At 48.7% G+C, this 22081-nt stretch overlaps 2 protein-coding genes and 1 long non-coding RNA gene across 20 annotated transcripts; 1 reads left to right on the top strand and 2 right to left on the bottom strand.

The window, feature by feature from the left end:
• The first annotated feature begins 1697 nt into the window (after positions 1-1697).
• Positions 1698-5075, top strand: LOC127932638 (uncharacterized). 16 transcript variants are annotated; one of them, XR_008146233.1, is made up of 6 exons: positions 1698-2005; positions 2223-2334; positions 3997-4258; positions 4560-4597; positions 4668-4789; positions 4932-5075. It is a non-coding gene; the product is annotated as an uncharacterized LOC127932638 (long non-coding RNA). The 16 variants fall into 16 exon arrangements; XR_008146232.1 differs by lacking the exon at positions 4560-4597; XR_008146229.1 differs by lacking the exon at positions 4560-4597 and having other exon boundaries at positions 4656-4789.
• LOC118379158 (pyrroline-5-carboxylate reductase 1, mitochondrial-like) lies at positions 4858-18316 on the bottom strand. 3 transcript variants are annotated; one of them, XM_052528889.1, is made up of 10 exons: positions 18061-18304; positions 16773-16861; positions 16463-16533; positions 14332-14511; positions 12756-12863; positions 9736-9849; positions 9410-9502; positions 5869-6032; positions 5599-5779; positions 4858-5421 (listed from the first exon to the last, which is right to left on the bottom strand). In XM_052528889.1, exons 2-9 carry the CDS (start codon positions 16837-16839, stop codon positions 5608-5610), a joined length of 969 nt encoding a protein of 322 aa, XP_052384849.1. In that variant the 5' UTR covers positions 16840-16861; positions 18061-18304; the 3' UTR covers positions 4858-5421; positions 5599-5607. The 3 variants fall into 3 exon arrangements, with proteins under 3 accessions (XP_052384849.1, XP_052384850.1, XP_052384851.1); XM_052528890.1 differs by lacking the exons at positions 4858-5421; positions 18061-18304 and adding an exon at positions 16931-16992 and having other exon boundaries at positions 5439-5779; XM_052528891.1 differs by lacking the exons at positions 4858-5421; positions 5599-5779; positions 5869-6032 and adding an exon at positions 6869-7101 and having other exon boundaries at positions 18061-18316.
• Positions 18317-19569: 1253 nt separating this feature from the next.
• On the bottom strand, positions 19570-21194 carry LOC127931945 (cell surface glycoprotein 1-like). The gene is made up of 2 exons (XM_052526099.1): positions 20712-21194; positions 19570-20583 (listed from the first exon to the last, which is right to left on the bottom strand). The coding sequence occupies exons 1-2, from the start codon at positions 21129-21131 to the stop codon at positions 19570-19572; spliced, it is 1434 nt and encodes a 477-aa protein (XP_052382059.1). The 5' UTR covers positions 21132-21194.
• Positions 21195-22081: the final 887 nt, after the last annotated feature.

Genomic DNA, 22081 nt, shown 5'->3' with positions numbered 1-22081 from the left:
TAGCATCTTCTTCACTGAAGGATGAGTCTTCCTCACTTAACAGAGACTGAATATGTCTGCAGATGATCAGATTGTTACATCACGTTGCTGTGGTTACTGAGATGTTGAACACGTCTCCAGGTCTGGTTTAGTTCTGGTAATCTATGCAGATGATCAGATTGTTACATCACGTTGCTGTGGTTACTGAGATGTTAAACACGTCTCCAGGTCTGGTTTAGTTCTGGTAATCTATGCAGATGACTAGTGGCTAGTGTTCACTTGTCTGGTGGCTAGTGTTCACTTGTCTGGTGGCTAGTGTTCACTTGTCTGGTGGCTAGTGTTCACTTGTCTGGTGGCTAGTGTTCACTTGTCTGGTGGCTAGTGTTCACTTGTCTGGTGGCTAGTGTTCACTTGTCTGGTGGCTAGTGTTCACTTGCCTGGTGGCTAGTGTTCACTTGTCTGGTGGCTAGTGTTCACTTGTCTGGTGGCTAGTGTTCACTTGTCTGGTGGCTAGTGTTCACTTGTCCGGTGGCTAGTGTTCACTTGTCTGGTGGCTAGTGTTCACTTGTCCGGTGGCTAGTGTTCACTTGTCCGGTGGCTAGTGTTCACTTGTCCGGTGGCTAGTGTTCACTTGTCTGGTGGCTAGTGTTCACTTGTCTGGTGGCTAGTGTTCACTTGTCCGGTGGCTAGTGTTCACTTGTCCGGTGGCTAGTGTTCACTTGTCCGGTGGCTAGTGTTCACTTGTCCGGTGGCTAGTGCCTGGTGGCTAGTGTTCACTTGTCTGGTGGCTAGTGTTCACTTGTCTGGTGGCTAGTGTTCACTTGCCTGGTGGCTAGTGTTCACTTGTCTGGTGGCTAGTGTTCACTTGTCTGGTGGCTAGTGTTCACTTGTCTGGTGGCTAGTGTTCACTTGCCTGGTGGCTAGTGTTCACTTGTCTGGTGGCTAGTGTTCACTTGTCTGGTGGCTAGTGTTCACTTGTCTGGTGGCTAGTGTTCACTTGTCTGGTGGCTAGTGTTCACTTGTCTGGTGGCTAGTGTTCACTTGTCTGGTGGCTAGTGTTCACTTGTCTGGTGGCTAGTGTTCACTTGTCTGGTGGCTAGTGTTCACTTGTCTGGTGGCTAGTGTTCACTTGTCTGGTGGCTAGTGTTCACTTGTCTGGTGGCTAGTGTTCACTTGTCTGGTGGCTAGTGTTCACTTGTCTGGTGGCTAGTGTTCACTTGTCTGGTGGCTAGTGTTCACTTGTCTGGTGGCTAGTGTTCACTTGTCTGGTGGCTAGTGTTCACTTGTCTGGTGGCTAGTGTTCACTTGTCTGGTGGCTAGTGTTCACTTGTCTGGTGGCTAGTGTTCACTTGTCTGGTGGCTAGTGTTCATTTTTTGTCCTGATGGTGACCGCAACATACAGACAATATACTATGTAAAAAAACAAAAACTCAAAACAATTGTTGTTCAGTCCAATAACACTGTCGGCCAAAAGAATAATGACAAGAATACTGACAAGAATAATGACAAGAATAATGACAACAAGCAAAAGGGTTTTCATGGCGTGATCTGGCTTCATATAAAATACATTGTAACTGTCTGTATAGTACACTTGGTGTAAATCCCAAATGGCAGCCTATTTCCTTTATAGTGCACTACCTTTGACCCCTATTGGGGAGGGGGAGAATAGGGTGCAATTTGGGACACTACCTTAGTAATAGCTTGCCTAGGTACCTTGCTCCCATGAAAACACTAGACCACTAGCATTAATTCTCCACAATGAGTCTGGATCTGAGTATCCCGCCCCTGACGGTTTTCCTGAACACAAACAAAGGTTCCGATTGGTCCCAGAAACCAATGGGTTGGGCCAGAACCAAAGCACACGTGAGTAAAGAGGCATTTAAAAAAAAAATGTGTCATTGGCTTTGATGCTCTGATTGGTTCGAGATGATCCAATCGCTGAGGACTTTTATACAACATCCCTCATTATGACATCACCACAAACAACTTCAACGTGTGCAGTGAACAGAGAGCGGTGAACAGAGCGGTGAACAGAGCAGTGAACAGAGCAGTGAACAGAGCAGTGAACAGAGCAGAGCAGTGAACAGAGAACAGAGCAGGAACAGAGAGTGAACAGAGAGCAGTGAACAGAGAGCAGTGAACAGAGAGCAGTGAACAGAACAGAGCAGTGAACAGAGAACAGAGCAGTGAACAGAGCAGTGAACAGAGTGAACAGAGCAGTGAACAGAGAGCAGTGAACAGAGCGGTGAACAGAGAGCAGTGAACAGAGAGCAGTGAACAGAGAGCAGTGAACAGAGAGCAGTGAACAGAGAGCAGTGAACAGAGAGCAGTGAACAGAGAGCAGTGAACAGAGCAGTGAACAGAGCAGTGAACAGAGAGCAGTGAACAGAGAGCGGTGAACAGAGAGCGGTGAACAGAGCAGTGAACAGAGAGCAGTGAACAGAGAGCAGTGAACAGAGCGGTGAACAGAGCGTGAACAGAGAGCGTGAACAGAGCAGTGAACAGTGAACAGAGAGCGGTGAACAGAGCGGTGAACAGAGCGGTGAACAGAGCGGTGAACAGAGCAGTGAACAGAGCAGTGAACAGAGAGTGAACAGAGCGGTGAACAGAGCAGTGAACAGAGCAGTGAACAGAGCAGTGAACAGAGCGGTGAACAGAAGTGAACAGCGGTGAACAGAGAACAGAGCGGTGAACAGAGCAGTGAACAGAGCAGTGAACAGAGCAGTGAACAGAGCGCAGTGAACAGAGCAGTGAACAGAGCGGTGAACAGAGCGGTGAACAGAGCAGTGAACGGTGAACAGAGCAGTGAACAGAGCAGTGAACAGAGCGGTGAACAGAGCGGTGAACAGAGTGAACAGAGCGGTGAACAGAACAGAGCAGTGAACAGAGCGGTGAACAGAGCAGTGAACAGAGCAGTGAACAGAACAGAGCAGTGAACAGAGCAGTGAACAGAGCGGTGAACAGAGCAGTGAACAGAGCAGTGAACAGAGCGGTGAACAGAGCGGTGAACAGAGCGGTGAACAGAGCGGTGAACAGAGCGGTGAACAGAGCGGTGAACAGAGCGGTGAACAGAGCAGTGAACAGAGCGGTGAACAGAGCGGTGAACAGAGCGGTGAACAGAGCGGTGAACAGAGCGGTGAACAGAGCGGTGAACAGAGCGGTGAACAGAGCGGTGAACAGAGCGGTGAACAGAGCGGTGAACAGAGCGGTGAACAGAGCAGTGAACAGAGCAGTGAACAGAGAGCAGTGAACAGAGCAGTGAACAGAGAGCAGTGAACAGAGAGCAGTGAACAGAGCAGTGAACAGAGCAGTGAACAGAGCAGTGAACAGAGAGCAGTGAACAGAGCGGTGAACAGAGCGGTGAACAGAGCAGTGAACAGAGCAGTGAACAGAGCAGTGAACAGAGCAGTGAACAGAGCAGTGAACAGAGCAGTGAACAGAGCAGTGAACAGAGCAGTGAACAGAGCAGTGAACAGAGCAGTGAACAGAGCGAACAGTGAACAGAGCGGTGAACAGAGAACACTGAACAGAGCGGTGAACAGAGCGGTGAACAGAGCAGTGAACAGAGCAGTGAACAGAGCAGTGAACAGAGCAGTGAACAGAGCAGTGAACAGAGCAGTGAACAGAGCAGTGAACAGAACAGAGCGGTGAACAGAGCGGCGAACAGCAGTGAACAGAGCGGTGAACAGAGCAGTGAACAGAGCAGTGAACAGAGCGGTGAACAGAGCGGTGAACAGAGCAGTGAACAGAGCGGTGAACAGAGCAGTGAACAGAGCAGTGAACAGAGCAGTGAACAGAGCAGTGAACAGAGCAGTGAACAGAGCAGTGAACAGAGAGTGAACAGAGCAGTGAACAGAGCAGTGAACAGAGCAGTGAACAGGCAGTGAACAGAGCAGTGAACAGAGCAGTGAACAGAGCGCTGTGAACAGAGCGGTGAACAGAGCGGTGAACAGAGCGGTGAACAGAGCGGTGAACAGAGCAGTGAACAGAGCAGTGAACAGAGAGCAGTGAACAGAGCAGTGAACAGAGAGCAGTGAACAGAGAGCAGTGAACAGAGAGCAGTGAACAGAGAGCAGTGAACAGAGCAGTGAACAGAGCAGTGAACAGAGCAGTGAACAGAGCAGTGAACAGAGCAGTGAACAGAGCAGTGAACAGAGCAGTGAACAGAGCAGTGAACAGAGCAGTGAACAGAGCAGTGAACAGAGCGGTGAACAGAGCAGTGAACAGAGCAGTGAACAGAGCAGTGAACAGAGCGGTGAACAGAGCAGTGAACAGAGCGGTGAACAGAGCAGTGAACAGAGCAGTGAACAGAGCAGTGAACAGAGCGGTGAACAGAGCGGTGAACAGAGCAGAACAGAGGTGAACAGAGCAGTGAGCAGTGAACAGAGCGGTGAACAGAGCGGTGAACAGAGCGGTGAACAGAGCAGTGAACAGAGCAGTGAACAGAGCAGTGAACAGAGCAGTGAACAGAGCAGTGAACAGAGCGGTGAACAGAGCAGTGAACAGAGCAGTGAACAGAGCGGTGAACAGAGCAGTGAACAGAGCAGTGAACAGAGCAGTGAACAGAGCAGTGAACAGAGCAGTGAACAGAGCAGTGAACAGAGCAGTGAACAGAGCGGTGAACAGAGCGGTGAACAGAGCAGTGAACAGAGCAGTGAACAGAGCAGTGAACAGAGCGGTGAACAGAGCGGTGAACAGAGCGGTGAACAGAGCGGTGAACAGAGCGGTGAACAGAGCGGTGAACAGAGCAGTGAACAGAGCAGTGAACAGAGCAGTGAACAGAGCAGTGAACAGAGCAGTGAACAGAGCGGTGAACAGAGCGGTGAACAGAGCAGTGAACAGAGCAGTGAACAGAGCAGTGAACAGAGCAGTGAACAGAGCAGTGAACAGAGCAGTGAACAGAGCAGTGAACAGAGCAGTGAACAGAGCAGTGAACAGAGCAGTGAACAGAGCAGTGAACAGAGCAGTGGGAAGAATTCAGTTTGAGTCATCAGGCAAAAAAAGCCATCACTGAAACCATCTGTCGCCTGCTTCGGCTGCAGGGGCAACATTAAAAAGAAAACGCTCAGAAAGAAATTGCAAAGAACAGATTCTATGCATTCCTCTGTCATGCAGAATAAGGAATCATGTCAGCTCTATGCATTGCATTTCTATCTGAAATATTCACTGATGTTTTGGCCCATTGGGTCGTCATCACCGTGGAGACACACATCCTCAGACAGACTGAAGACAAGGTAGACAGGCAGCATGTTGTACATGCATTTCTGTTCTCGTGAGCGTACACGGACTCCCTGTCAGACAAGGCTATGGGTCTGTGCAAGCTGCGTTTCCAAATGTTGTGAGAGAGTGTGTCCATCTATCGCTGTTCTTCTTGACAGATCCTGGGGGGGAGGGGTTCTCCTGACGCTGAGTCCTGGTGTTATAGGTGGTGTGTGTGTGTGTCTCCATCTCAGTTCTTCTTGACAGATCCTGGGGGGGGGGGTTCTCCTGAGGCTGAGTCCTGGTGTTATAGGTGGTGTGTGTGTGTGTCTCCATCTCAGTTCTTCTTGACAGATCCTGGGGGGGGTGGGGGGGTTCTCCTGACGCTGAGTCCTGGTGTTATAGGTGGTGTGTGTGTGTGTCTCCATCTCAGTTGTTCTTCTTGACAGATCCTGGGGGGTTTCTCCTGAGGCTGAGTCCTGGCTTGCCGTTGACCCCTGACCCCTGGCTGACCCCAGGCTGCTGCAGGACCTTGTCCAGGGTTGTCTTCTTAATGGCTGCCGGGGAGATGCGCTCCTGGTCCGCTAGGAACTGCAGCTCCCTGAGGAGGAGGGGAGGAGGTAAGTCAGCATGTCTGTGTGTGTCTGGTTTCAGGTGTGTGTGTGTGTGTGTGTGTGTGTGTCCCCTCACCGTGTCCTGATACAAGAAGCCTCCACGGCGTTGATGAGCAGACTGCGGAATCCGCCACTCTCCATCACGTGCAGGGCGTGGATGGTGGCTCCCCCAGGCGAACACACATTGTCCTTCAGCTGGCCAGGGTGCAGCTCAGAGTCCAACAACATCTTAGCTGCTCCCTGTGGGTGAAGGAGGAGAGAGAGACAGAGGGAGGGAGTCACCATCAGTCAACCACAAAACCAGCAAGGGCATCATATTGACTCCGTTTAGATTTTAGAATTAAAATGGGAGCTGGGGGGGGGGGGGTCATCATTATTTACAATCTGGGATTAGCCCGGGACTAAGCGAGTGTTCACACATTGTAAAGTGGGATAGCATCCACCTTAGCACAAGCTAGCTGCCCTGCTCCAGAGTAGCGATAGCTCAGACAGCGCACACTAGCCCCAGAAACACTGCGCACACTAGCCCCAGAAACACTGCGCACACTAGCCCCAGAAACACTGCGCACACTAGCCCCAGAAACACCGCGCACACTAGCCCCAGAAACACCGCGCACACTAGCCCCAGAAACAGCAACCAGAAACACCGCGCACACTAGCCCCAGAAACACCGCGCACACTAGCCCCAGAAACACCGCGCACACTAGCCCCAGAAACACCGCGCACACTAGCCCCAGAAACACCGCGCACACTAGCCCCAGAAACACCGCGCACACTAGCCCCAGAAACACCGCGCACACTAGCCCCAGAAACACCGCGCACACTAGCCCCAGAAACACCGCGCACACTAGCCCCAGAAACACCGCGCACACTAGCCCCAGAAACACCGTGCATAAATTGCCAGTGAGTGTGAATCCGGGTCAAGAACATCGCCTAGAATAGTCACTGTCCAATCACAATCCCTTAATGTACATATGCTTGCGATGCGTTCTGCATGTTACATTGAGGACTATTCCATCTGAGGACAAAACACTTTCATCCGGGCAAAAACATTGGTTGCTATGCCTAACAGAAATGGTTGCTATGTAGCAGGCTGGCTAACGTCTTCTTACTCAGCCAACTAAAGCTAAAAACTCTACAGCTGGAAGGGCAGCAAATTCTCAATTCTCGTTTATTTCATAGATTTAATATTGACATTTACTGTAATTGGATATATCCATGATAATATTATTATTGTTGCATGATTTCGCCGGGATCAGAAAAGTTGCCGTCTCGTTCGTGCACAGCATCGTCTTTACAGGGGTGAGATCTAATTTCATAAGTGAAAAATGACTTAAGGTCAGGCAGACAGCAAGGTTTATACAAACTAGTACTGTTGGAAAACAAATGCTAGTCTAGAAGCAATGTGAAATAATGTGTTAATAAACGTCGTATTGCTTCTAACATTGGTCGTGTGTCCGATGTGTTGGTTGCATGTTGTGTTTGTCCGTTAGCTCAGGCCTAAGGAATACAAGTGACTCCGTAGCTTAGTCCAGACTTAGCAAATGCTTGTGTGAACACAGGTTAATTAAGCTATCCCAGGACCAGTCTAGCCTGGGGCTAAGAACAATGCAGTGTGACAATGTTTTAAATGTGTTCTACACAGGCAACAAAGTGAAATTCCAACGCAAAAAAATGTCATGTTGAATTCAGAGAAACGGTCCTCCATTTTACTACTGTTACTCTGGTCTGTCTGGTGTAATGATGGGTTGCTGTTTGGGCTCCGGTCTGTCTGGTGTAACGATGGGTTGCTGTTTGGGCTCCGGTCTGTCTGGTGTAACGATGGGTTGCTGTTTGGGCTCTGGTCTGTCTGGTGTAACGATGGGTTGCTGTTTGGGCTCCGGTCTGTCTGGTGTAACGATGGGTTGCTGTTTGGGCTCCGGTCTGTCTGGTGTAACGATGGGTTGCTGTTTGGGCTCCGGTCTGTCTGGTGTAACGATGGGTTGCTGTTTGGGCTCTGGTCTGTCGATGGGTTGCTGTTGCTGTCTGGTGTAATGATGGGTTGCTGTTTGGGCTCCGGTCTGTCTGGTGTAATGATGGGTTGCTGTTTGGGCTCTGGTCTGTCTGGTGTAATGATGGGTTGCTGTTTGGGCTCCGGTCTGTCTGGTGTAATGATGGGTTGCTGTTTGGGCTCCGGTCTGTCTGGTGTAACGATGGGTTGCTGTTTGGGCTCTGGACTGTCTGGTGTAACGATGGGTTGCTGTTTGGGCTCCGGTCTGTCTGGTGTAACGATGGGTTGCTGTTTGGGCTCCGGTCTGTCTGGTGTAACGATGGGTTGCAGTTTGGGCTCCGGTCTGTCTGGTGTAACTATGGGTTGCTGTTAGTACAGTACTGACCAGTGTAATGACGTGAGACAGTGTAATGACGTGTGACAGTGTAATGACGTGAGACAGTGTAATGACAGTGTAATGACGTGTGACAGTGTAATGACGTGTGACAGTGTAATGACGTGTGACAGTGTAATGACGTGAGACAGTGTAATGACAGTGTAATGACGTGTGACAGTGTAATGACAGTGTAATGACGTGTGACAGTGTAATGACAGTGTAAATGACAGTGTAATGACAGTGTAATGACGTGTGACAGTGTAATGACGTGTGACAGTGTAATGACGTGTGACAGTGTAATGACGTGTGACAGTGTAATGACGTGTGACAGTGTAATGACAGTGTAATGACGTGTGACAGTGTAATGATGACAGTGTAATGACGTGTGACAGTGTAATGACGTGTGACAGTGTAATGACGTGTGACAGTGTAATGACGTGTGACAGTGTAATGACAGTGTAATGACGTGTGACAGTGTAATGACAGTGTAATGACGTGTGACAGTGTAATGACGTGTGACAGTGTAATGACGTGTGACAGTGTAATGACGTGTGACAGTGTAAGTGTGACAGTGTAATGACGTGTGACAGTGTAATGACGTGTGACAGTGTAATGACGTGTGACAGTGTAATGACGTGTGACAGTGTAATGACGTGTGACAGTGTAATGACGTGTGACAGTGTAATGACGTGTGACAGTGTAATGACGTGTGACAGTGTAATGACGTGTGACAGTGTAATGACAGTGTAATGACGTGTGACAGTGTAATGACAGTGTAATGACCAGCTAGACAGTGTAATGACGTGAGACAGAATGACGTGACAGTGTAATGACGTGAGACAGTGTAATGACGTGTGACAGTGTAATGACGTGTGACTGACAGTGTAACCCAGTGTAATGACAGTGTAATGACTGTAATGACGAGGGCAGTGTAATGACAGCTGTAATGACGCCTGTGACAGTGTAATGACGTGTGACACGTGTAATGACACGTGTAATGACAACCACTGACTTTATTTAGGACAGTGTAATGAAATCACTCACTGACAGTGTAAATGACAGTGTTGTGAGTGGGTGCTGACAGTGTAATGTGACAGTGTAATGGAGGTGACAGTGTAATGACGTGAGACAGTGTAATGACGTGATGACAGTGTAATGACAGTGTAATGACAGTGTAATGACAGTGTAATGACAGTGTAATGACAGTGTAATGACAGTGTAATGACAGTGTGATACTATGATGTTACTGACCAGTAGTGCCTGAGCTCCCAGTCTGACCGCTAGTCTCCTGGGTAGACCCATCTTCACCCCTCCATCGGCGAGGGCATCCAGAGCTGTGAACGCCTGCTTTATTTGGCTGAGGTAAATACAGGCTGAGCCCTCACATAGGCATGGCCAGGCCCCTCTATGATAGGTCAGTGACTCACGTAGGCATGGCCAGGCCCCTCTACCCCTCTATGATAGGTCAGTGACTCACGTAGGCATGGCCAGGCCCCTCTACCCCTCTATGATAGGTCAGTGACTCACGTAGGCATGGCCAGGCCCCTCTACCCCTCTATGATAGGTCAGTGACTCACGTAGGCGGGGCCGCTGCCACTGAGGCCGGTGACGGCATCGATAAGGTCCTCCTCCACCTCTGTACAGAACCCAACACTGGCCATCAGCTGTTCCAACAACTTACCATCCTCCACCTGGGGGAGAGATGGGGAAAGCGATAACGGTATTAAGATAAAAGAGATGGAGATTTTACCCTTATTTCACTGTAGAATTTTTTTTGCCCCAACGGAAACAGGTTCACCCGGTTTTCTTCTGTTTGGTGCCTAGTGAATGTGTGTGTACCTCAGAATGTGCCTAGTGAATGTGTGTGTGTGTGTACCTCAGAATGTGCCTAGTGAATGTGTGTGTACCTCAGAATGTGCCTAGTGAATGTGTGTGTGTGTGTACCTCAGAATGTGCCTAGTGAATGTGTGTGCCTCAGAATGAGCCGAGTGAATGTGTGTGCCTCAGAATGAGCCGAGTGAATGTGTGTGCCTCAGAATGAGCCAGTGAATGTGTGCCTCAGAATGAGCCGAGTGAATGTGTGTGCCTCAGAATGAGCCGAGTGAATGTGTGTGCCTCAGAATGTGCCTAGTGAATGTGTGTGCCTCAGAATGAGCCTAGTGTGTGTGTGTGTGCCTCAGAATGTGCCTAGTGAATGTGTGTGTGTGTGTGTGTGCCTCAGAATGTGCCTAGTGAATGTGTGTGTGTGTGTGTGTGTACCTCAGAATGTGCCTAGTGAATGTGTGTGTGTGTGTGTGTGTACCTCAGAATGTGCCTAGTGAATGTGTGTGTCAGAATGTGTAGTGAATGTGTGTGCCTCAGAATGTGCCTAGTGAATGTGTGTGTGTGTGTACCTCAGCATGTGCCTAGTGAATGTGTGTGTGTGTGTGTTTTAGTGTACCTCAGAATGTGCCTAGTGAATGTGTGTGTGTGTGTGTGTGTACCTCAGAATGTGCCTAGTGAATGTGTGTGTGTGTGTGTGTGTACCTCAGCATGTGCCTAGTGAATGTGTGTGTGTGTGTGTGTACCTCAGCATGTGCCTAGTGAATGTGTGTGTGTGTGTGTGTGTACCTCAGCATGTGCCTAGTGAATGTGTGTGTGTGTGTACCTCAGCATGTGCCTAGTGAATGTGTGTGTGTGTGTGTGTACCTCAGCATGTGCCTAGTGAATGTGTGTGTGTGTGTGTGTGTACCTCAGCATGTGCCTAGTGAATGTGTGTGTGTGTGTGTGTACCTCAGCATGTGCCTAGTGAATGTGTGTGTGTGTGTGTGTGTACCTCAGCATGTGCCTAGTGAATGTGTGTGTGTGTGTGTGTGTACCTCAGAATGTGCCTAGTGAATGTGTGTGTGTGTGTGTGTGTGTACCTCAGAATGTGCCTAGTGAATGTGTGTGTGTGTGTGTGTGTGTACCTCAGAATGTGCCTAGTGAATGTGTGTGTGTGTGTGTGTGTACCTCAGAATGTGCCTAGTGAATGTGTGTGTGTGTGTGTGTGTGTACCTCAGAATGTGCCTAGTGAATGTGTGTGTGTGTGTGTGTGTGTACCTCAGAATGAATGTGAATGTGTGTGTGTGTGTGTGTACCTCAGAATGTGAATAGTGTGTGTGTGTGTGTGTGTACCTCAGAATGTGCCTAGTGAATGTGTGTGTGTGTGTGTGTGTGTACCTCAGCATGTGCCTAGTGAATGTGTGTGTGTGTGTGTACCTCAGCATGTGCCTAGTGAATGTGTGTGTGTGTGTGTACCTCAGCATGTGCCTAGTGAATGTGTGTGTGTGTGTGTACCTCAGCATGTGCCTAGTGAATGTGTGTGTGTGTGTGTACCTCAGAATGTGCCTAGTGAATGTGTGTGTGTGTGTGTACCTCAGAATGTGCCTAGTGATGTGTGTGTGTGTGTGTACCTCAGAATGTGCCTAGTGAGTGTGTGTGTGTGTGTGTGTACCTCAGAATGTGCCTAGTGAGTGTGTGTGTGTGTGTGTGTACCTCAGAATGTGCCTAGTGAGTGTGTGTGTGTGTGTGTGTGTGTACCTCAGAATGTGCCTAGTGAGTGTGTGTGTGTGTGTGTGTGTACCTCAGAATGTGCCTAGTGAGTGTGTGTGTGTGTGTGTGTGTACCTCAGAATGTGCCTAGTGAGTGTGTGTGTGTGTGTGTGTGTACCTCAGAATGTGCCTAGTGAGTGTGTGTGTGTGTGTGTGTGTACCTCAGAATGTGCCTAGTGTGTGTGTGTGTGTGTGTACCTCAGAATGTGCCTAGTGAATGTGTGTGTGTGTGTGTGTGTACCTCAGAATGTGCCTAGTGTGTGTGTGTGTGTGTGTGTGTACCTCAGAATGTGCCTAGTGAGTGTGTGTGTGTGTGTGTACCTCAGAATGTGCCTAGTGAAGTGTGTGTGTGTGTACCTCAGAATGTGCCTAGTGAGTGTGTGTGTGTGTGTGTGTGTACCTCAGAATGTGCCTAGTGAGTGTGTGTGTGTGTACCTCAGAATGTGCCTAGTGTGTGTGTGTACCTCAGAATGTGCCTAGTGTGTGTGTGTGTGTGTGTGTGTACCTCAGCATGTGCCTAGTGAATGTGTGTGTGTGTGTGTGTGTACCTCAGCATGTGCCTAGTGAATGTGTGTGTGTGTGTACCTCAGCATGTGCCTAGTGAATGTGTGTGTGTGTGTGTGTACCTCAGCATGTGCCTAGTGAATGTGTGTGTGTGTGTACCTCAGCATGTGCCTAGTGAATGTGTGTGTGTGTGTACCTCAGCATGTGCCTAGTGAATGTGTGTGTGTGTGTACCTCAGCATGTGCCTAGTGAATGTGTGTGTGTGTGTGTACCTCAGAATGTGCCTAGTGAATGTGTGTGTACCTCAGAATGTGCCTAGTGAATGTGTGTGTGTGTACCTCAGCATGTGCCTAGTGAATGTGTGTGTGTGTGTACCTCAGCATGTGCCTAGTGAATGTGTGTGTGTGTGTACCTCAGCATGTGCCTAGTGAATGTGTGTGTGTGTGTACCTCAGAATGTGCCTAGTGAATGTGTGTGTGTGTACCTCAGAATGTGCCTCGTGAATGTGTGTGTGTGTGTACCTCAGCATGTGTTCCTGTAGCGTAGACTGTAGCTCCCTCTCTCACCACGACGGGGGTGTTGGTCATACACCTCATCACCTTGGGGAACGGACGGTACTGAAGCAGCTTCTGGGGGGAGAAAAGGAGAGAGAGAGATGGGTGAGTGAAGGGGAGAGAGAGAGAGAGAGAGAGAGATGGGTGAGTGAAGGGGAGAGAGAGATGGGTGAGTGAAGGGGAGAGAGAGATGGGTGAGTGAAGGGGAGAGAGGTAAAGAGAGAAACACTTGTAAGATTTGTCAAGATCAATTATTTGACAAGAGAACATGTGAGTGAGTGGATGGATGGGGAGAGGTCAGACTGAGGATGATAATATTGGTTAGAGGTGTTACCGGAGGAGGGAGCCTCCTACTACACACAGGTGGTACCGGAGGGAGCCTCCTACTCACGGAGGTGGTACCGGAGGAGCCTCCTACTACACGGAGGAGGTACCGGAGGGAGCCTCCTACTACACGGAGGAGGTACCGGAGGGAGCCTCCTACTACACGCAGGAGGTACCGGAGGGAGCCTCCTACTACACTCCATGGGACACACAGTACTACGGAGGGAGCCTCCTGCTACACACAGGAGGTACCGGAGGGACCTAAAACCTGCATTACACGCAGGAGGTACCGGAGGGAGCCTACACCTGCTACACGCAGGACTATTTTCACCGGAGGGAGCCTCCTACTACACGCAGGAGGTACCCTCCTACTACACGCAGGAGGTGACCCTCCTACTACACGTCCTACAGGAGGTGACCTTCTCCTAGAGCTGATCCTGACTACACGCAGGAGGTACCGGTGGGAGCCTCCTACTACACGCAGGTGGTACCGGAAGGAGACATCTAAATGGAGGAGACGGGGCCCTGTTATGTAAATAACAAGAAAAAAGGTGACGAGGACAGTGTCATAAAAGGAGATTATCGGAGGAATTCTTGGGTCCTGGCATCACTGGTGTTTAAAAGAGACACCTGGTCCATTGACCGTTCTTTAGGTTCTTCAATATTGGGCCAGTTACCGAATGGTTGCTAGTTCAAATCCCAGAGCCAATGATAATAATATTAACAACAACTCTGTCCATGTGCCCTTGAGCAAGGCACTTAATCCTAATTTTCTCCATGGGCGCAGTACTACTATGGCTGACCCTGTAAAACAAAACATTTCACTATACCCATGTGACCATAAAACATTGCATTATGTTTTCCTCTGACATGGAGGACAGAACTAAATAGGCACTACCTCACAAGACTATTTTTCAATTGATCCATGGACTCCACCAGACCGGTCCAGGACAGGTTCTGACCTTCTCTACAGAGCTGATGGTGACTCCACCAGATCGGTCCAGGACAGGTTCTGACCTTCTCTATAGAGCTGATGGTGACTCCACCAGACCGGTCCAGGACAGGTTCTGACCTTCTCTATAGAGCTGATGGTGACTCCACCAGACCGGTCCAGGACAGGTTCTGACCTTCTCTATAGAGCTGATGGTGACTCCACCAGACCGGTCCAGGACAGGTTCTGACCTTCTCTGTGTGTCCATGCAAGTGTGTGTTTTCTGACCTTCTCTATAGAGCTGATGGTGACTCCTGCAGCACAGGACACTATAAGGTGTCTGTCCTCTATGTCTGGTCCAATCTCATCCAGCACAAAGGGGATGATGTGGGGTTTGACTGCCAGGAACAGGACATCACTCTTGTTCACCACTTCCTTGTTACTGGTGGTGAGGATAGCACCCATTTTCTAGAGGAGGAGGGAGAGACAGAAAGACAGGAAGACAGAGGAAGAAACAGGTTAAGAGTGAATATGCAAGGCCTTCTAGGATGTGTACACACACAATGCAGAGCCCTCATACAAACGTTGAAGCATTATCTACCTATACACTCAGACACAGACAGACACCCTCCAGGCCACGTAAACACCCCCACCCCATCCAGGCCACGCAAACACCCCCTCCAGGCCATGCAAACACCCCCACCCCCTTCAGGGCCACGCAAACACATCAGCTGACCACCTGTTACGCGAGTGCAGGGTAAAAAGGACCTTGTGGCCATGGTAAGTTGCTAGCTAGCTTTAAACTTAACTTATGAAAAGACAATCAATCACTAGTTAAATAAAGGTACAAAAATAAAAACAACTAGGCAAGTTTTGTTCAGGGGCAGAACGACAGATGTTTACCTTGTCAGCTCGGGAATTCATTCTTGCAACCTTTCGGTTACTAGTCCAAAGCTCTAACCACTAGGCTACCCGCCTCTAACCCGCTAGGCTACCTGCCGCCCCAGGTAGCCTAGCCTTGATGATATTACTACGTTAACTAGCTTGTCCTGTGTTGCATATAATCAATGTGGTGCCTGTTATATTTATCGTCAGATCACAGTCTACTTCAACTTTACCAAACGGGTGACGATTTAACAAAAGAGCATTCGCGAACCAACCACAATCGTTGCACGAACGTACCTAACCATAAACATCAATGCCTTTCTTAAAATCAATACACAGAAGAATATTTTTTTTAAACCTGCATATTTAGTTAAAATAAATGCATTTTAGCAGGCAATATTAACTAGGGAAATAGTGTCACTTCTCTTGCGTTCAGTGGAAGCAGAGTCGGGGTTTATGCAGTAGTTTGGGCCGCCTGGCTCGTTGCAAAACAGAATTTTACACAATTATGACACAACATTGAAGGTTGCTGTTACATTGCACAATATTTAGACTTATGGATGCCACCCGTTAGATAAAATACAGAATGGTTCCGTATTTGACCATATTAATGATCAAAGGCTGTGTGTTAATTAGAATTAAGTCCATCATTTGATAGAGCAGTCTGACTGGGCGGTGGTAGGCAGCAGCAGGCTCGTAAGCATTCATTCAAACAGCACTTTACTGCGTTTGCCAGCAGCTCTTAGCAATGCTTGAGGCACAGCGTTGTTTATGCCTATTCATTCCTGAGATGAGACTGGCAATACTAAAGTGCCTATTAGAACATCCAATAGTCAAAGGTCTATGAAATACAAATGGTAGAGAGAAATAGTTGACGCGTCATAATTCCTATAATAACTACAACCTAAAACTTCTTAACTGGGAATATTGAACCACCAGGTTTCATATGTTCTCATGTTCTGAGCAAGGAGCTTAAATGTTGGCTTTTTTTTACATTGGCACATATTGCACTTTTACTTTCTTCTCCGACACTGTTTTTGCATTATTTAAAACCATATTGAACATGTTTCATTATTTATTTGAGACTAAATAGAGTTTATTTATGTATTATATTAAGCTAAAATAAAAGGGTTCATTCAGTATTGTTGTAATTGTCATTATTACAAACACACACATAAAATATATATTTTTGATTTAAATCGGCAGGTTAATCGGTATCAGCTTTTTTTGGCGGGCCAATAAATCGGTATCGGCGTTGAAAAATCATAATTGGTTGACCTCTAATCCACACCTTCCAGGCCACGTAAACACATCCACACCTTCCAGGCCACGTAAACACATCCACACCTTCCAGGCCACGTAAACACATCCACACCTTCCAGGCCACGTAAACACATCCACACCTTCCAGGCCACGTAAACACATCCACACCTTCCAGGCAAGGCAATTTAAACACACATACACAATACACACTTCCACAGGCCTGTCCCTCTCTCGCACACAAACAGAACAAACACACATCCCTGCCTCTTACCCTCAGGCCAGCAACAGTAGGCAGATCAGTATCTGGAGAACTGGCTATGATTCTCTGAGTAGCTATTACACCTGGGGGAGAGAGAGAGAGACAGAGGATGGGCACAGAAAGGATTAAAGAGAGAGGTGAGGTCAGGGCACAACACAGATTTGCGTCACTGGAACTGCAACTGATAACAGCTACCGTTTGTTGACATTTCAGGGCCCAGTCTTGTGTACACGAGCAGTCAGAGTGACCTGCCCTGGCCAGACAGATTTTAGAAAATGGGTCACGGCCTGTTGGTCATCATAACCGGTTGGTGGTTTCTTACCCGCAGATGTGAACCCTTTCACCAGTGCGTGAGCCAGCTGGCCGGCTCCGATGAATCCTACACTCATCTTTCCGGTGAAGTGGCTTGTCCTGCAAAGCCCAGATCTTACAGTCAGCACAATAACTTTAGCTAAACAGTTACACGCACAAAAAGCTTACCGCTCTCAAGTTATGTGCACAAATTTCTTTACATCCCTGTTAGTGAGCATTTGTCCTCTGCCAAGATAATCCATCCACCTGACAGGTGTGGCATTTCAAGAAGCGGATTAAACCGCATGATGATTACACAGGTGCACCTTGTGCCGGGGACAACAAAAGGCCACTCTTAAGACTGTGCAGTTTTGCCGCAGATCTCAAGTTGAGGGAGTGTGCAATAGGCATACTGAATAAAGGAATGTCCACCAGAGCTGTTGCCAGATCATTTAATGTTTATTTGTCTACCATAAGCTGCCTCCGTCATTTTAGAGAATTTGGCAGTATGTCCAACCAGCCTCACAACCGCAGACTACGTGTATGGAGTCATGTGTGCAAGCGGTTTTCTGAGGTCAACGTTGTATACAGAGTGCCCCATGGCGGCGGTGTGGTTATAGTATGGGCCCGGAATAAACTATGGACAAAAAAACACAATTGCATTTTATCGATGGCAATTTGAATGCACCGAAATAACGTGACGAGATCCTGAGGCCCATTTCTTTTAAGGTATCTGTGACCAACAGATGCATATCTGCATTCCCAGTCATCTGAAATACATAGATTCGGGCCGAATTCATTTATGTCAATTGACTGATTTCCTCAGATTAACTGTAACATTGTTGTATGTTGCGTTTATATTTTTGTTCAGTATACTTCCGTTGGGAATATTTAGCATAACAGGTAGGTAGGTTAACAGTTAGGTAGGTTAACAGTTAGGTAGGTTAACAGTTAGGTAGGTTAACAGTTAGGTAGGTTAACAGTTAGGTAGGTTAACAGTTAGGTAGCTTGCATGATCTCGTTTGAGGTTCAAGACATCAATCAGTACATTGTAATGCATAACTAGCCAGCTACAACCAGATAATTGTACACTTACTGTAGCTGTTTCGCAATCTGTATTCGTTCTTCCAGCAGCAAATATAACTAACAGGGCTTGTAACATTAGCAATGGCTATGGACAGTAACTTAGTGGTGCAGTAACGTTACTATTTTGGTCTTTGATGCTTTCCCACTCGCTAGCTTGTCTGACTGAGCAATAAATGAATTAATGAACAACAGAACATTGCTTAAATTGTTCTTTGCAAAATAGGTACTCTTACCTTCTGTACGATTTTCAACCCCTTTGGCCGCTGGACAGACACACCGGTGCAGTTACCGTTATTTCACCGGTTTTGGAATGAAACAAAACACCACTTCGTTGTCAACGTGGCTTCCAATCTCTATGTGTTCCGGGTAGCCGTCATGACGCGCATGAGAATGGACCAATGAATGGAGACTCCTTACCAATCCGCGTAAAGATTAGGCTCGTTGATTCACTTATGGGCGGGGTTTGTGGTCTCCGGTGCCCAGTTGCATCATTTTCCAGAGTAATAAGTGGAGCCAAAATATAGGTCAAGTTCAATGCCATATGCACATTGTAGAAGTAGGTTAGTCAAGTTCAATGCCATAAGTAGGTTAGTCAAGTTCAATGCCATATGGACATTGTAGAAGTAGGTTAGTCAAGTTCAATGCCACATGCACATTGTAGAAGTAGGTTAGTCAAGTTCAATGCCATATGGACATTGTAGAAGTAGGTTAGTCAAGTTCAATGCCACATGCACATTGTAGAAGTAGGTTAGTCAAGTTCAATGCCATATGGACATTGTAGAACTAGGTTATGTTTATTTTGTGCCAATATGTCAACCACTTAACTTCCAGTGCCACCATATATAACCTATAGAAAGTGTGGGACTGAATGAAATCAGTTGAAGGAGCTGTTGAGAAGAAGAGGGCTATGAGTGCACTGTGAATGTGTTATAAATGAATAAAGTAGGTTATAGTAAAGTCGTTCAATGAGTTGGGGCCACCTCTCTTCTTCTTTTCTTCTTAATCTGCATTGATCTCAAAACCTGGACAGTCGGTGAAAACAATATGGTGGATGGGAACAGAAAGCTTTGTTAGACTACTGAGACACTCTCATAGACGGAAGCTACATCTGTAGGACCATATGCAGCGACACAAAAAGGAACTAGCACATTCCGTGCATAACAGACTCCCCAACCCAACTCTGTCACCTGAGCTTCCCCCCAGCAACCTCTCCCCTCTCCCCCTCAACCCAGGTCAACAGCTTGATGATCCCCGAGAACATTGCCCCTCCCTTCCCCGTCTTTTCCAAACTGCATACATTCAGACCATGTGTGGGTCTAGACTAGCCTGGTTTCCATTCTCTATTCAGCTATAACATTCCACTCCTGCTACCACCGGAGTAGCAATGAGATTAATGTCAGCTACAAAGACTGGTACCCAGACTAGAGCTAGACTCCTGACAGAGCGGATTATCCAGGAATCCAAGAGATGCAGAATTCCCTGCCTGCCAGACATTCTCAGAATGCTGGACACTCTGAAGTTCCATGAAGGTGACTTAGTTCACCGGAATCATAGGACAGGAAATTCTCAAAAAGCCTGAAAAAGCCAAATATTACCAATCGAATTAACATAATATATTGCTTTTTTTCCTGTCTGCTCTGCTCTGCTCCCAAGATAACTCATCTGGCATTAATATGAGAAGAGACAGACATATCTGTCTATCATCAGACTCAGCTCCGTTTAATTTCAACTCTTTTAGAGTTTTATTTCTCACTAGGAGCTTCACTAGGGACCTCACTAGGGACCTCACTAGGGACCTCACTAGGGACCTCACTAGGAGCCTCACTAGGGACCTCACTAGGAGCCTCACTAGGGACCTCACTAGGGACCTCACTAGGGACCTCACTAGGAGCCTCACTAGGGACCTCACTAGGGACCTCACTAGGGACCTCACTAGGGACCTCACTAGGGACCTCACTAGGGACCTCACTAGGGACCTCACTAGGGACCTCACTAGGGACCTCACTAGGAGCTTCACTAGGGACCTCACTAGGGACCTCACTAGGGACCTCACTAGGGACCTCACTAGGAGCTTCACTAGGGACCTCACTAGGAGCCTCACTAGGGACCTCACTAGGGACCTCACTAGGAGCTTCACTAGGGACCTCACTAGGGACCTCACTAGAGACCTCACTAGGGACCTCACTAGGGACTTCACTAGGGACCTCACTAGGGACCTCACTAGGGACCTCACTAGGGACCTCACTAGGGACCTCACTAGGAGCTTCACTAGGGACCTCACTAGGGACCTCACTAGGGACCTCACTAGGGACCTCACTAGGGACCTCACTAGGGACCTCACTAGGGACCTCACTAGGGACCTCACTAGGGACCTCACTAGGAGCCTCACTAGGGACCTCACTAGGGACCTCACTAGGAGCTTCACTAGGGACCTCACTAGGGACCTCACTAGGGACCTCACTAGGAGCTTCACTAGGAACCTCACTAGGGACCTCACTAGGGACCTCACTAGGGACCTCACTAGGAGCTTCACTAGGGACCTCACTAGGGACCTCACTAGGAGCTTCACTAGGGACCTCACTAGGGACCTCACTAGGGACCTCACTAGGAGCTTCACTAGGGACCTCACTGGGGACCTCACTAGGAGCTTCACTAGGGACCTCACTAGGGACCTCACTAGGAGCTTCACTAAAGACCTCACTAGGGGCCTTACTAGGAGATTCACTAGGGGCCTCACTAGGAGCTTCACTGGGGACCTCACTATGGGCCTTACTAGGAGATTCACTAGGGACCTCACCAGGGATTCACTAGGGGCCTTACTAGGAGCTTCACTAGGGCTTCACTAGGGGCCTCACTTGGGCTTCCCTAGGGATTCACTAGGGGCCTCACTAGGGGACTCACTAGGAGCCTCACTAGGGGACTCACTAGGGGCCTCACTAAGGGATTCACTAGGGGACTCACTAGGAGCCTCACTAGGGGACTCACTAGGGGCCTCACTAAGGGATTCACTAGGGGACTCACTAGGGGCCTCACTAGGGGACTCACTAGGGGCCTCACTAAGGTATTCACTAGGGGACTCACTAGGAGCCTCGCTAGGGGACTCACTAGGGGCCTCAGTAGGGGACTCACTAGGGGCCTCACTAAGGGATTCACTAGGGGAATCACTAGGGGCCTCACTAGGGGACTCATTAGGGGACTTACTATGGACTTCTCTAGGGGACTCACTAGGGGCCTCAATAGGAACCTCACTAGGGGACTCACAAGGGGACTCACTAGGGGCCCTATACATGTATATGGGAAGCATCCCAAATGACACCCTACTATTCCCTCCCTATGTAGGGCGCTACTTTTGATCAGGATCGGGAGCCATTTGGGACAGAGCCATGTCTTCATACAGCAATCTGTTTCTTATCAGAACATGCTCTCTGCTATTACATCCATTTCAATACACATTCAGTGATCAAACTATACAGAAGGTTCATAACACTTTTTTTTTGTAAGACCTGACTAGACACAGAGGGGAGGGGGAGGAGGGGAGGGGAGGGAGGAGAGGGAGGGAGGAGGAGGAGGGAGGGGAGGGGAGGGAGAGGAGGGAGGGGAGAGGAGAGGAGAGGAGGAGAGGGAGAGGAGGAGGGGAGAGGAGAGGAGAGGAGAGGGGAGGGGAGGGGAGGGGAGAGGGAGGGGAGGGGAGAGGAGAGGAGGGGAGAGGAGGAGAGGAGAGGAGAGGAGAGGAGAGGAGAGGAGGGGAGGGGAGGGGAGGGGAGGGGGAGGAGAGGAGAGGAGAGGGAGAGGAGAGGAGAGGAGAGGAGAGGAGAGGAGAGGAGAGGAGAGGAGAGGAGAGGAGAGGAGGGAGGGGAGGGGAGGAGGGAGAGGAGAGGAGGGGAGGGAGGAGAGGAGAGGAGAGGAGGAGAGGAGAGGAGAGGAGAGGGGAGGGAGGGGAGGGGGGGAGGGGAGGGGAGGGGAGAGGAGAGGAGAGGAGAGGAGAGGAGAGGAGAGGAGAGGAGGGGAGGGGAGGGGGAGGAGACACAGAGGGGATTCTATTTCAATCAAAAGTTGAGGTCAAATCTAAGTTTTCCTAATTGATTTGAACAGAATTGCAAATCAAGAAACACACAGCCACCATTTGCTAGTGAGACAGTAGAATATTAAAAGGGATATGTGATTGGTCGGCTTTGGAGTTTTCCCTTCCTGGATCCCTGGGTACTTGTTGTCTGTCTGGGTAATTTGACGAAGACCCTTAAAATGAGACATAGG

The sequence above is a fragment of the Oncorhynchus keta genome, chromosome 10 (assembly GCF_023373465.1).
Source record: "Oncorhynchus keta strain PuntledgeMale-10-30-2019 chromosome 10, Oket_V2, whole genome shotgun sequence".
In the NCBI taxonomy this organism is placed as follows: Eukaryota; Metazoa; Chordata; class Actinopteri; order Salmoniformes; family Salmonidae; genus Oncorhynchus; species Oncorhynchus keta.
This window is presented reverse-complemented; position numbering and strand designations above follow the sequence as displayed.

Coding starts and splice junctions, on each gene's coding strand:
- LOC127931945 (XM_052526099.1), bottom strand. CDS start 21,131: ATGCTTCCCATATACATGTATAGGGCCCCTAGTGAGTCCCCTTGTGAG. Junction 20,584..20,711: donor CTAGTGAGTCCCCTAGTGAG/GCCCCTAGTGAA, acceptor GCCCATAGTGAG/GTCCCCAGTGAAGCTCCTAG.
- LOC118379158 (XM_052528889.1), bottom strand. CDS start 16,839: ATGAGTGTAGGATTCATCGGAGCCGGCCAGCTGGCTCACGCACTGGTG. Junction 14,512..16,462: donor CTACTGTTGCTGGCCTGAGG/GTAAGAGGCAGG, acceptor CTCCTCCTCTAG/AAAATGGGTGCTATCCTCAC. Junction 9,850..12,755: donor CTACAGGAACACATGCTGAG/GTACACACACAC, acceptor TCTCTCCCCCAG/GTGGAGGATGGTAAGTTGTT.